Source organism: Nesoenas mayeri (assembly GCF_963082525.1).
Source record: "Nesoenas mayeri genome assembly, chromosome: 4".
NCBI lineage: Eukaryota > Metazoa > Chordata > Aves > Columbiformes > Columbidae > Nesoenas > Nesoenas mayeri.
The window spans coordinates 67,816,021-67,831,297 of record NC_137540.1 but is presented as its reverse complement, the minus strand read 5'-3'; the positions used below and the strand labels follow the sequence as shown (position 1 = coordinate 67,831,297).

The window sequence follows — 15,277 nt, the reverse complement described above, 5'->3', positions numbered from 1 at the left end:
GTTTTAATATTCTTAGTTATTTCCCTAGCATTTGTTACTCTATTGCTTATACATTTCAAGATAAACATTACATTTGATTGGTGTATTGATTCAGGTTAATTATATTGCTTTGCTGTGTTCTAAGACTTAAAGAGGTATCTTGGATGTAAAACAGTTAACATAACCTTTTAATAGAAATTCCACAGAATGAAAGTCTGAATACTTTGACGTGATGCTATCACATAAATTATGGTCTGTTAGTGGCTCTTAATTACTAAGCAGTGAGATAACTTAGAATGATCAAAGATATACCAGGTAAAGTTTCCCCCAGGTAATGTTTATGTTTTCATTGAATTGTTGTCATTTAAATGTTATTTTAAAATGTGTTTTGCTTTGTTTTTAAAGTCATTAACTGATACATTTTGTATTGCTGTCAGAGAGGACTTTACCCATTTTAGAGAGTAGTTAAAGATATTTATAAACAAGTATGTGTATATATATGTATTTTCTGATAAGTTTTATGTATTTAAAAAGCTCTGTAAAATACCACCAGCTGAAAGAAAAATTGAAGAACCTGATGACCAGATACATTAATGTGTTTTAAGTGATTATAAATAATGTTTTTGTATAAATATACTAGTTATTTTCTCACAAGGTTCATGGCCTTGAATTGATTGAAATTGAATCCAGAAATTACCTGAATTGATCCAGAAATTACTAGTTATAAAGATACGTGAGATAAGAGTGAAACTTCTATTTTTGAGTAGTGTTTTTTCTATATATGTAAATATTACGAATATGTTAATTGATCAGAGTTGAATTTGAAATCAATTTATAGGAGTCAGCGTAAATTACACAGAATCACAGAATCTATTGGGTTGGAAAAGACCTCAGAGATCATCAGGTCCAACCCTTGGTCCAACTCTAGTCCATTTACTAGATCATGGCACCAAGTGCCATATCCAATCTCAGTTTAAAAACCTCCAGGAACAGCGAGTCCACCACCTCCCTGGGCAGCCGTTCCAATGCCTGACCACTCTCTCTGGAAAGAATTTCTTTCTAATATCCAGCCTAAATTTCCCCTGGCAGTTTAAGCCCATGCCCCCTTGTCCTATTGCTGACTGCCTGGGAGAAGAGACCAGTCCCCGCCTGGCTAGAACTTCCCTTCAGGTAGTTATACAGTTATTTTCCTCTTGCCATCCAGTGCTTTTATTTTGATGCAAGATGGACTTCTGGGATCTGCATAAATACTGGCTTGGAAGTGGGGAGATAGTTTTTTGTTGTTGTTGTTTTTTTTATTTTTATGCCTGTGTCACAAGTGATGTCATTGATAGCTGGACAGGTCAGTTTATTAATAAAATCACCACATAGGAACCCTTTGCCTAAGTGGCTGGTTTGTATATTTATTTCATTTTTTTTATTCTGTATTGGATTTATGCTTCTGAAGGAAGAGCTCGGACTTATTAGTAATGAATTGTGGCCTTCATGTACTTGTACTGCGTTTAAAAATACATTTATTGAGTAAAAAAAAACTCCTACTAATTTTTACCTAGTTTATACTTAGCTTACATTAGGTAAGTATGTTTAAATCCCATTGCTTTCAGTACAAGTTAGTTAATCTCTGTAGGTGATTTTGAAGATCTTGCCAGATGATCATCAGCATAGCAAAGCTTCTCCTCTTGAAACTGAGTTTGTAACTTCAGTGTATGTTACATTTTGCAGTATATTACATTGTTTTAAAATTGAATTTCTTTAAATTCACGAGTCTACTTTAAATGAATTTTGAAGACATTTACCTAAAATCTGAAGAAAAAAGCTGCCATGTCAGCACATCATTCCAAGTACAGCGAGAAGAAAGACTACAAAAAGCTACATTAAATCTTTACCCTTAGCATGTTCTAAGTCAGGGCTATATGCAGTTATATGGGAAGGCAAGGGGAGAGAGGAATAGGAGCTACACATTTGATATTAAATAACTTGTTCATTTCTCTAATGTATGGCAACTTTAAGTCTTATAGAAGTTCAGGAAGATGGTTTGACAATGCATAGTTCCTGAGGTATTAGTAAAATAAGGTATATGCACACATTATCTTTCCAAAGAGTGATATAGATAATGTGCAGCTGAGCAGCATCATCAATAGTTTTTTTGTCTGGATGGAGCTTTACAGTATGTAAACAGATATGTCGCTAAACCTTTGTGTGGTGATGTAGGGTTTGTCCATACATGCAAATGAGTCTGAATTCCTTTGCGTCCTCAAGTACCTGATAGGAGTGGTTCTCTACTTGGCTGTTCTTTTTTGTTTTAAAAAAGGCTTCCTATGTTGCTTCTATTGGAAAAAGAGCTGTGAATTGTATTTGGGTTTATGAATATATAACGGTCATCTTCTTCTGCCCCATTTTCAGGTTAGTTTATCCTATACGTATGAGACGAAAGATGCCCTGTGTTTAGTATTAACCATAATGAATGGAGGGGATTTGAAGTTTCACATATATAACATGGGAAATCCTGGCTTTGATGAAGAAAGGGCTATTTTCTATGCTGCAGAACTGTGCTGTGGTCTGGAAGATTTGCAGAGGGAAAGAATTGTTTACAGGTGAGTGTCATCTGCAGTCACTGGTACCTTGAATTTTCCATGTCTGTTCAGCATTGAATGTATTATTTTTTACTAAAACAAGTTTCTACTTATTAGTAAAAGAAGCAAAAAAAAATGTTTAGTTGTCCTTTTTGTGGCATGTCCTTCAGAATTACTGTTCTTAATTGTCTCCTTACTGTTAATTTATGTCTAGATACTTGCTGTATTCTAAAACATAAAGTTGATTCAAGGTTTGTAAAATGAAACTCAATTATTATTTACAAAACAAATTCATTAATAATGAAAATAAAGAAGTTTTAGGAAATTCATTAATAATGAAAATAAAGAAGTTTTAGGAACATGGGATTGTATTCCTGCTCACTCTAATGTAGAAATTCACTGAAGTCCCTTCCTGCATTGCTTGTAATACCCAAGAAGGTGAAGACTCTCTTAAAATCCATATTGCCCTCTTCCTTCTGTTTTTATTTTGGGTTCCTCCAATAAACACTTTATTGCTTTTGAATTCATGGAATTATCAGAAGCCTCATGCATTATAATTGAGATTGTATGGTCATACTGCTCTTTTCTGTCTCTGTACATACATCATTTAACCCCTGGCATGCATTAATATTGCAGAACAAGAAAAATGAACTTAGTGGTGGACCAAGAACTAACACCAAGTACCACTTGTTTTTAAAGAATATTTAAAGTATAATTCTGCATGACTTTAATATGATGAGTCTTAGTCTTTTCCGCTCTCCCATATACAAGACCAACATCCACTCAGAACCACAGAGTAAATCAGGCTTATGCTAGTGGTTGTATGTGGTTCCCTAAAGAATTTGGCTGATCCTGCAATGTTACACAGTGTGTTTTGACACGCATGTAGGAGGGAAGCAAGGATAAATGGTTTCATCAGCTACAAGTAGGTCATTTCACAATGCCCAAGTGAAAACAAACCCGATTGTTTAAAATACAAAACAACGATAAAAAACCCCAAATGGAACAACAAAGTACCCACAGTCCTTGTATTTAAGCCCAACTTGTTAGCTATTTGCCTACAACAAGACCTTCAAACATGTATGTCAAATCCTGGTGTTGTCTGTCTGTAATTCTAGACGTTGGAGTGGTCGTGGTATCTTCTGGCATGGTCTTGGTGTCTACATCTCTGCCCCGTTTTGTGCTCTTACATAATCTATTTCCAATCATGAATTCGCATTACCTTAAATTTATGAGCGAGGAAAAAAATAGTTGCACAACCAACTCTGAGTAAAATTGCCTCTTCATTAAAATAATGGGAATTACTTTTAGTCTTCTGTTCATAATAAACTGAAGGACCAAGCGACAGTTGCCTGTATGTGTGTTAGTAACTAAATAATTTGTATGCTTGGAGGAAAAATGGCTTATGTTTAATCATTATACCTGAAGACGTTATTTAAACAATCCGGTATAGGACATACTAAGGGAGTTCCTGCCCAGTATGTAAACAGATGAAAAGAGACTCTGATTATACCATGTCAGCTCAGCTACGCTTGAGTACTAAAACTAGAAACGTTTGGATAATTTTACCCTCTCTGTAGAATCACTTTCAACCCCGTGCTTTTTAATATCAAATGACCAACGTTTTGTAAAACAAAGTCCTGTTTCTTCTCTTTTGCAGTTCATATTTTTTTTTTCCTGATGATCTTGATTTGATTTTTCCATATATATTTTTTTTTGTATCATGCATTTAGGAGTGTAGTTGTAAATCTTACAGTTTTAAAGTTAAGAAGCCAAAGCAGCTGGTTGTGGAAGTCTTCAGAATGTCACCAATTACAGTGATCCATTACACAATCAAAATTCTCTGTCAAGCATCTTAATGGAAATGCATTTAAGCAGCATTGCAATGAGTAGGTATGCTTAGTGAAACAGAAAGCTTGGGAAAATTTACCATAATAATTTTATTCTCAGCAATGAAGTTTTGCTGGTGGCCTCCAGTCTTAATGTTGATGTGGAGGAAAGAACATAATGAAGCACGTTTTCATTGATTCAATGATTTATTTTTCCAAATTATGGGAGCTTGTATTTTTCATTCTCCAGGGTGAGAAAATGCAGAACTGTTTCAACTGTTAAAGGCGACTTTAATTCTGTAACATATACTGTTATAAAATATTTTCTTGAACATATTTTTGTGACTATCCATCTGAATATTTGCAGTACAGTGTGCTGTAGAGGCAATGTAAGAAGGGAAATTTAGAACTTCTGAAAACAGAATTCTTTGGTGCAGACAGGTGTCAGCAGATGGCAGTGAAATCAGTTCATCTGATCAGTTTGTTCAGTTCTAGAATGGTAGTTTTAATCTAAGCCAGTCATGTTAAAATTTGTTATAAATTTATTATATTTGGAATGTGTTGCCATCAGTAGCAAAACACCTCATAAAGCGGAAAAACGAGGCCCAACTTTCCTCCTTGTTAACACCATTCTTTTATTATGTGTTTCATGTGTCTTATCCTAGTTATTACTGGATTTGAAGCCCCTGGAGTCAGTTGTGCCATTTTGTTAGTGGGGTTCCCGCTGGACTCACAGAACAGGTGCAGAGCTGGGGGGAGGCCCTGGGAGAGCAGCTGAGCCTGTTTGCTTGTTCAATAGGAGCTTGTGAAACTATCTGTAACTTGCCATATGTTGCTGACATTAGAAAAGTAAGCAAACAGACCAGATCAGGCAGTAATGGGGCTATTAATCCATCTGCTACATGAAAAGTGTGATTATATGCAGAGTAAAGTCAGGATTGGCATAAGGCAGAGTGGGAAACAAGTGCCTGCTTTCCAAAAGGGACTTAACTGCTGGAGTTTTCCTGCAGGAATTTCCTGACAGTGTTTTTCATCCTCAAATACCTAGATTTTCCTCCTGAACTCATGTAGGTGCCCATACTGCTACTGGATGTGCCTGGAAGGTCAAAGATCAGGCTCAAAGCCCTGTGGAAGCTGTAGGGGATAAACCCAAGTAGCTCCTCACCTGCCTCGTGTAGACATCTTCACAGCGAAAATCCCCTGAAGGACTTTTATCTGGACGTTTTCTTTGTAGGAGCTGTGTTCAGTTTTGGGCCCCTCATCATAAGGAGGACATTGAAATACTAGAGAGAGTTCAGAGGAGGCGATGAAGCTGGTGAGGGGTCTGGAGCACAAGTGTAATGAGGAGCGGCTGAGGGAACTGGGGCTGTTCAGCCTGGAGAAAAGGAGGCTGAGGGGAGACCTTATCACTGCAACTACCTGAAAGGAGGTTGGAGCATGGAGGGTGTTGGTTTCTTCTCTCAAGTAGCAACTGATAGGACAAGAGGAAGTGGCTTCAGGTTGCACCAGGGGAGGTTTAGATTGGATATTAGGAAAAATTTCTTCAGAGAAAGGGTTGTCATGCACTGGAACAGGCTGCCCAGGGCAGTGGTAGAGTTACCATCCCTGGAGGTGTTTAAAAGGCGTTTAGATGAGGTTCTTAGGGACATGGTTTAGTGCTAGAGTTAGGTTCTAGTTAGACTCTTATCCTGAGAGTCTCTTCCAACTGAAATGATTCTTTGATTCTAAGGCTGGTGTAAGCTATAGCACAAATAAACTAGTGCTTGTTGAGTCCAATTTAAAATAATTTTTATCTAACTTTTCTTTAATTAACATCCTAGTTTCATGAACTTTGCAGTCCTCTAGCCTTTCTCTGCTTCATAAGAGAAAGCTGCCACCTCTGTTGCTAAAATTGCATTACTGACTCTCGTTCTGAGCTTGGCTTTCAGCTCAAGTCCCTGTTATCCAGAGCAGGACCCGCGTCGGTGTCTTCCAGCAGAAACTGTGACTTTTGCCTCTGGTGGAGGAGGAAGGCAAGAGGATGAAGGCTGATACCCCAGAGCTAGAACTTAGAGCTGAACGCTTCCAAAACGTGACTTCTTTACAAACCTCTAGGCCTAGAAACTAATAGCATTAAAGAGATGGAATTTTGTCTAGAAACAAGTTTTACTATTGACTGACCAAAATTATGTCAGAACAGAATTAGCTTCTGTTAAGCAGCAGATGTTGCTAGTAAGTCTTAGGTTTTAAGTTAGGCTTTAATTAGCCTTTTGGAAGTGGAACTCTTTAAACTTGTTTACTTGAGTTAACCTGAACCTAACACCTTGTAGTCGTTGAATGGGTTGGGTTGGAAGGGACCTTAAAGATCATCTAATTCCACCCCCTCTGCAATGGAAAGCACACGTTATGTGCTTTAAAAGTACCTGTGCTTCTACCTCAAGTTTGAGCTGAATTTTCTTTAGCATTGTGATACTGGTGGTTTGTTTTTTTTTTTTAACTCTGATCCCTCCTGATTTCTCTGGTATTGTAATCTCATGTCTAACGTTACACAATTTACATCATGGGGACTGTCTAGAATTTAAAGTGTTTGAAGCAAAACATCGTTATGCAGTTAATCTCATGAAATAATGAAACTGTAACATGAATACACATACTTCAGACCATCAATTTTTCAGTGTGGAGGAAAAAAGCATACTGATTTATTGGTGAAAAAAATGTGTGTGTATATTTCTCTATCATTTTGAATGTAAATTCTAGTGTCATTCTTCCTTCTTCTTTTACGTTATTCAGTCGTTTCTGCTTGTATATGTATAACTGTTCTTGTCACAACTGTACACATACCTGTATATGTACATATTATTTTTAATCATCTATTCCAGTAATAACTTAATCTTTAGCCAAGTACTGATTTTTGCTTGTCTGATTCTGGTCTTATGATATTTATGATGGAATAAATCTAAGAGACTGTATTGCAGTCCACAGAAAGTATTTCTGATGCATATCACAATTATATACGTAATATACATTAACTATTTTATACATATATTCCATGCATATATATAAAAATACATATAAATAGGTATGTTCTCAGTAGAGTCTGCTAGAGGATAAATCCTAGAAGTAGCCTCTGAACAGCTGCTGATTCAGCTTCGGTGACCCCCAAATATTCCTTAAGAGGGAGGAAAATCCAAATTTCTCTTTGAGTTTCTTCTTTTGTTCTTAAAGTAAAAATGTACAAAAAGGTTCCTGTAAAATACAGAATTGCAACACTGAATTAATTGCCCTTTTACTATTTCTGGAGTCTTGCTAGCATTTAATAGCTAAAAAATGTTTCATGTGAAACTTTGTTTACAGAAAATTAGTAGAGACTCTTAGAAAACTGATTGCAAAGGATCCTAGATAGATGAAGTGTCTGGTAGCCTTTAGAGGCTGTACATCCAAATTAAAAGAATGGAGTTTCAATGGGTGATATTAAACCTGTGCTTAGTCTTGGGATTATTACTTTCTGTTGATATTCTGACACCCTGAAGTGGAATGTAGCAAGGGGTCAGCATCAAAGTGCAGCAAGCGCTGATGTGTTTTGCCATTGTGGAGCTGTATGGCTGATGCTCTCAGCAGAAATGTCTTTCATTTATGAGCACAAATTTGGGTGTAAGTTGGTGGTTTTTCATGTCAGAATTTTAACGTAAAGGAAGTTTCTCTTCTGTGAAATATTAATCGGTGGTGTTAGTATAAATGGATTAGAGTGTTGGGAAAATACAAATCTCTAATTGTGTGGTTAAACTATTTGTATTATAGGTCCTCAGCTTCACAACCTTTTTTGTATATAGGTGGAAACTGAAAAAGTTGCTTTAATCGGAACCAAGAAGCCTTATGTTGCCTCAGTTGCACTTGATGGTGGCTAATAATTTTGCCTTTGTATAATTCACATTTATATTTTGTTTAATTTGTAGAGACTTGAAACCTGAGAATATACTTCTTGATGACTGTGGTAAGCAAAAATTAAAATTAATTATGAAATTGAGAATTAAAAGTCTAAGTAATACTGTACCAGAAATCAAAGGGATTTCTTCATGATAAAAGGGACCTGACTGACAAATGTTAACTTTACTTAGGAAAGAAAGCCCTTGCTTTTTAGAAAGTAGGGGAAGATACTGGGTCTTTGAGGGAGGACGATGATCATGTTTGAGGGGTCAATTTCCCACCTTAGAATGGTTTCTTTTCCCTTTTGCTCCTCTGTCTCCCCCCTCTCCATAATTTAAGATGGCTAAAACTTCTATTTGGATTTGTTCTCTGTCTTTTCTTTGACTATGGAAAGATGATTTGTTAGATGTGGGGCCAGGATTTTACTTAGTAAACGATAATGTTTAAGTAATAAAGAAGAAAAGAAATCTGAAGCATCTCTGTTTTAACATTTCGACTAGAACAGGTCTGATGGTCACTGATACATACCTGGCTGGAAGGAATCAAGGAAGTACAAACAATGTGAAGAAATGTTTGTAGTTTTTTGTTTTTTCAAAGCCAAATTAATTTTCTTTAATGGCTTTGTATGAAATTTATCAGAATCTTTTGAACTCACTGTAGAACATGTGCAGCAATTACCTTCTTCTAAGCTGCGGGTGAATATTACCAGTTTGTTCTTGTAATTGCTGAGTATTTTGGTAAGGAAAAAGTGGTATTGAAGTCATTAGCACAACATTTATTTTTAAAGCCAGCATGTTCTGACTGATAAATTTCTGAAAAGGTGATGCCTCGGAGAAGTTCTTTTCCAAAACCTAAAGCTTTGCTAGACATCAAATACATTCTTTAATTTTTCTCTCCAGCAATATCTTGAAAAAGCTGAAGGCTTCTTTGAGGAAAAAATGAAGCCTTGCAGGACCGCACTAGAGTGCTTGCTTTCTGCCAGGGATATTCTGATCTTGTTCCAGACAGCAGAAGGAACTAATTAGAAAATCGCTTCAGGAGCTCAGATCCTGCACTTGAAAAGGGGTTCATCAGATGTCAGGGCATAGAAGAGCATCTGAATGTATTTAAAATAGCATTTGCTGCTCAAAAGCGTTTAGTTATTTCCAACCAGTACACAGAGTGACGCTTGATTTTCTTCACTCTTTCTCCTACCCCTTCATTATCTATCACAAGTAAATATGAAAATAATATGCAATTAACTAACATCGATGCTGTAGAGCTTTCTGAACGACAGACAATATATGCACCAAGGACACTCGGGCATTGGAATGGGCTACCCAGAGAGGTGATGCAGTGTCTGCTCTTGGAGGCTTTTAGACAAGAATTTTAAAAGCCTTGAACACTTTGGGCTGACTGATTGCTCAGAAGATTGTACTAAAGACTTTCTGATGTCCCTTCCAGCCTGAATAATTTGTAAATCTGTGATGTTTCTGTAAATGACAGTGCCCCTATCCTTATATCCAGTATTAGAAATATGTTTGTGGTTTGGTTGTGTGATTCCCCTCCCTCCCCCTGCTGCCCCAAAACTTTCTACTGCAAATAATTGACAATTCTGTTTTGAAATTGAGTTGAAAATGTAGTTACCCTTTCTTCTGTCTAGCCTTCCATATTTTTATTAAGAAAGTACCTTATGTTTGTTTTTATTAGAATCACGTCAATACAATTCTTGCCTTGAACTGGCTTGAATCAATCGCTGTTGCATCTGTAGAGCAAAGAGCTGTATCTGTCCATGGAAGCATGAGGGAGGCTGGGGTGAAATGATTCCATTGCCTTCCTGGACTGTTTCCCCATCTGAGCAGTGTTGTTCATGTCAAATACTCATCTTCCACCATACTGCTTCTGTGTTTTATGTACTAGTGTAAATGCCGTGTGTAATAGGAAAGGCAATCAACTTAAGAATTTTGGCTAATAAAGCATTATTAGGGTACTTTATCAGAACAAAACCTGGTGTCTCAGTGCAGGCTACATTTTTTTTCATATTTGGAGAAATGGAGAAAATTCTGATGTTTTGTTACAAAGTCAAAATGCCAAATGTTTGTGACAGAAATACAGAATGAAACAATGTGTCTGATGCACAGATACAGAATTTGAAATGAGCAATTGTCATTTCTGTTTGTCCTGGAGTAGCAGCCTGTGCCATAGTTGGGAATTAGAGCACTTAACAGGGTTTTGGGTTTTTTTAAATTTTTGTATGACCTTCAGGAATTCAGTTACATCTGTGCCTCTCTTCCTTTGTGTATTTAAGGAAGGGTTGTATTATGATAAATCACTCCTTTCTAGTTAAGTTGAGTAAACTTAGTATATATGAATGTTTTGATGTTTTGGGGTGGTTCTTTGAGGTATACTATAGAAATTTTTTTATTTTAGAAGTGATGATACTTTATTATTTGCTGACTATGTACGATTTATTTTAACATAAATAGGACATATCAGAATTTCAGATCTTGGATTAGCTGTGCAGATTCCAGAAGGAGAAACAGTCCGAGGACGCGTTGGAACTGTTGGTTATATGGGTATGTAAAGTATCCTTTCCTAGTTATGTTTTACTGCAGAATTTGCTTTGTGAATATGACTTGTCCAACAAACTATATTGGGCCTGGATTATTTACTAGACTAATGGGAAGAAATGTTACAATCTGTGGTGGTAGATGTTACTAGTCTGTTGTAAGCCTACTGATAAACTTGAAAACTTAACTCTGGAAATTCTATATTTAAGTAGAATTTTGAGAAAGCATCTAATTTTTTCTGAGATTCAAAGAGATTTAGGTTCACAGGTAAATAGAGGAATTACTATGACAACACCTTTATATCTGTGCTTTGGAAAAACTTCTTTCTCAGTTTGTAAACAACTGATCCTCAGAGTTAAAGAGCTAAAGTGCTTCTCTTGAATATAAACAGAATCCTTGCTGTAGAAATTAACATTTCTTCAAAGTACAGAGGAATTACACAAAGATCTCTGCACAAAGCCAAAAGAGTACCTGGGAGTTTTTTCAATATTTAATTAGTCAATTTAAAGATGATTGTCATGGATGTTTCTTTGTTTTTGTTTTGTAGCTCCAGAAGTGCTCAAAAACGAAAAGTATACATTCAGCCCGGATTGGTGGGGCCTTGGATGCTTAATTTATGAAATGATTGAAGGACAGTCTCCATTCAGGAAGCATAAGGAAAGGGTCAAACGGGATGAGATTGATCGAAGAGTAAAGGAAGACCAGGAAACGTATTCAGACAAGTTCTCAGAGGATGCAAAATCCATCTGCAGGATGGTGGGTGAAGAGACATAGAGGTTTGAAAATTAAATTTCTAGTTCTTTTTAAGAGGTGAACTACTTTAACATCTTCTACTGAGTATTTTTCAAAACGGGAGTTTTTACATCTTTCTTTGGTTCAAGTGGAAGTTTGTGATTGTTCACGAATTGTTCAATTATCAAATGTTGAGAATTCAGACCTTCTTTCAAGATGAAGGAAGGCTGCATCAGTTTATTTTTCATCACGTGAATGAGAAGATCCGGTAGTCCTTGGATGATGTGTAATTATAGAGTACAATAGCATGCTCAACTTTGATACTGCATGGGGAGAAGTGGCAGACTAATTTACTAGCTTTCTTGCCTAAAAGTCTTTATGAGACGACAGCTTTTTTCTTTTTTATCCTGCAGGTTCTTAGATTTAGTAAGAGATATGTCTATACAGAAATCATCAACAGATTTCTTTCCAAGTTTATGCAAAATATGTGCATTACTTAAGCCCACCGGAAAAAACAGTATATCTGTATTTCCTGAAAGGAAAGTCCACTGCAAAGTTTGTACTGTAAAGTCTATTCAGTGTGGCATCAATTAAATTCATTTCATATAACTTTGGGTGTAATCTTGAAATGGTCTGCTTTCAGGGGTTCTTTTGTCTACTGAAAATCTTTTTGCTTCTAGGATGTTACAGTTTTGGTTTCCAGTTCATTTGGCTACTGTGATAAATTTCATCCAATAAAACGCCAAGTAACAAAATAAACTCACTGAAATATATTGTATCTAGATTTTATTTTCTTTTCCAATTGTGAGATTATATCACTGGATCAGCCTGTTTTCTCCTTATCTCTGCAGTTACTTGCTAAAAATCCAGGGGAACGACTAGGTTGCACTGAAGAGGGAGCTGCTATTGTAAAGCAACATCCTATTTTCAAGAACATTAACTTCAAGAGACTGGAAGCTAACATGTTAGAACCTCCATTCTTGCCAGATGTAAGTAGGTGAGACAGATTTGATTAGTATCTAAAAAGGCAAGAACTGTCATGATTCTATGTCAGCGATCATGTGAACTCCGGAGCAACTTGAAAGTTGGTTAAACTGGCAGGAGAATGCCATCGTAGCTATTGATAGCTGGTTGTTTTGTGGCGTTTTATCTGAGATCACAAGGCAATTTACATCAGTGATATTGCTCAAGGGAGCTTTGCAGCTGATTTTTTAGCTCTCGAAGTCTACTTCCCTAGCTCAGATACTGAACAAATGAAAATGAGCTTTTAAGAAATTACTCTGGAGTTGAAAGGAGGGTGACAGAGGATGAGTGAATCATGACAATCATTAAGAAATCCAGAGAAGTTGCACGCTATTTCTGGTTTTGATATTTCTTTTCTGTTACTTGCAGGGTGGATGGATTCGCTCAGGTGCCTTAGTAAGAAAGTCTTATAAGATTTTGCATTTCTGTTGTGCAGTGCAGTATAATTTGGTGAACAGCAATATGAAATAGAAAATTGCAGGCATTTTTCTCCCCCTTTGCTCATCTAGAAAAGAAAAGAAAACAAAACCAACACACAAAAACCTCCAAGCCCCCCAGAACCTTAATGAAACAATCTTGTGTTGTACTGCAGCCACGTGCCGTGTATTGTAAAGACGTCCTGGATATAGAGCAGTTCTCAACGGTAAAAGGAGTGAACCTGGATACTACAGATGATGACTTCTATTCCAAATTCGTTACGGGTTGTGTCTCAATCCCTTGGCAAAATGAGGTATTGTATCTTTCACAGAAGATTATTTTCTTTAGCGTAGAAGATTTAATAAGGGATATAATAGTGTGGTGAGGTGTAAAGAAGTTTCTCCTTTAGACTTCTTTCCTGAGAGACTTCAGAAAAAAGCTTTTCCCAAAACAACTTGCTAAAGATGGAAGCCTGGCATCTTGTCGTCATAGATACAGCATACAGAATAGCATTTAGCACCAGCATGACAACATTTTCCTTGTTCTTCTATCACATATTATTCAATATTGGTGTTCTTAGGAGAGGTCTAGAATGCTATTCAAAGTAGTCAAAAGCAAATGGGCGTAGTGCAAGCTGTTTGTGGATCGTGCCTGTAGATCAATAGAGTATCCAAGTTACACAGTAATTCAGAACTGCAGATTCACTTTTTCTAAGGTTTCAAAACAAACAGTTCAACATTGAGTCAGACTTTCTCTTAAAGATTTTTCATCTCCCTAGTGAATGAGTATTCTAGTGTTCTTTATGGACTACTAGAATTTTGCTGCCTCTGCATGCAGTTCAGTCTGTATTTAGGAAATTCAAATCTTCCTTATTTCAGGAAGAGCACTCAGTAACAATTATTTAAAATCATAGTTCTTGTTATGAATGCCTTCCCCCTATTATAAGATATTCATCGCTTTCTGGAATTAGTATTGTCTTGAATTCTACTAGTGTAGTTTCTTTGCCAAGTATGATTGGTTTTTAATTAAAGATCAGTCATAAAAGATGAACAATTTCTGAACAAGTCAGAGAAAAAAGTACAGTCCCTTTTGCCTTTTTTTTTTTTTGCATTATATTAAGAAGGACATTTGAAAGGTGTCACTTGACATGGCAAGTCTTCTCTAAGAAGCAATGAACCTTAGGCTGTTGGAGAGATAAATATTTCCTATGCTGTGTTACAATTCTGAACTTCAGAATACGATCCAGTTATTAAGCACTGCAGCTTAATAACTCTTAACCCCACATGAAGGGACAAAGTTGAATGTATTTGTGGAATTCTGGCGGTGGTAATTCCTCCTGTGCAGATGTCATTTTACATTTTTGCTTATATTTTCTTTTAATTCATGTAACTGAGGTTTCCCTCAAATCTTTGCTCTCAGTCTCTTAAGAATTACTTTTCTCCTCCCATAATTTACCTGATGCCATGGTTTATAACAAAAGCAGACCACAGTTCTTCTCATTTCTTTTCATGTCCCCTCTGCCTCTCCAAGGTGCATGCCCATTATGATAGATGTGTATCAGTGGTACGCAGAGATATCTGCCAGCTACATGTGGGCATGAGCCACTCTCCCACTGCTCAACGTGCCTGTGTGATACATTTTGGCATTTACTCTTTCTGCACCCAGTAATTGTGGCTTTTAATTATTTTGTTTTCTGTGTACACAAACACAGATTATTTCAAAAGCCCTTGCTTCTCTCCAGAGACCTGTCGTCTTCTTTTTTCCCCATGAAGTATTACCTTCCTTATCTTATTGCCTTATTTCTAATTATGGTATATTAGTTGTGTTTCGGTAAGACTATTGCCCAAAACACCAGAATGATATTTAAATTACTGTGGTCAGACATCAGCTGCTTTTTCCTCAAGAGTGCGGTTTGTCTCTTTTGTAAAAATATCCTCCCAATACTATGCAGGTATTCGGCATAGAATAATAATTTCTTGTACTCAGTGTCATGTTCATTAATAAAGTTCAGTCCGGGGTATAAAGATGTTATATTTGGTAGGGTAGACTACTCTGAAATGAGCAGAATAGATAAAAGGAAAAATAATTTCCGTTTCTAAAACCTGCTTATTGCATCATGGGCAGAAGAAATACCTTAGGAAAGCAAGGGGGAGCATCTGAGTACTCATCTACATAGTAGAGCTCCCCTTGCTATTCTATAGTTCACTGCCTGCACAAGGAGAGTTAATGGAGACTTTGTGCCTTCCTTTGTGGAGCTATGTGAGTGGTGTAG

The 15,277-nt window shown here is 36.6% G+C and overlaps 1 protein-coding gene across 3 annotated transcripts in view; it reads left to right on the top strand.

Annotated features, from left to right (window-relative positions):
• The window catches only part of GRK4 (G protein-coupled receptor kinase 4), a 38,685-nt gene that overhangs the window by 21,654 nt on the left and 1,754 nt on the right, over positions 1–15,277 (top strand). For all 3 annotated transcript variants that reach the window (XM_080343961.1, XM_080343962.1, XM_080343963.1), the window contains 6 exons: positions 2,383–2,573; positions 8,314–8,351; positions 10,750–10,839; positions 11,381–11,589; positions 12,417–12,554; positions 13,181–13,318. In XM_080343961.1, coding sequence (XP_080200087.1) covers positions 2,383–2,573; positions 8,314–8,351; positions 10,750–10,839; positions 11,381–11,589; positions 12,417–12,554; positions 13,181–13,318 — 804 coding nt within the window. The remainder of the gene's footprint in view (positions 1–2,382; positions 2,574–8,313; positions 8,352–10,749; positions 10,840–11,380; positions 11,590–12,416; positions 12,555–13,180; positions 13,319–15,277) is intronic.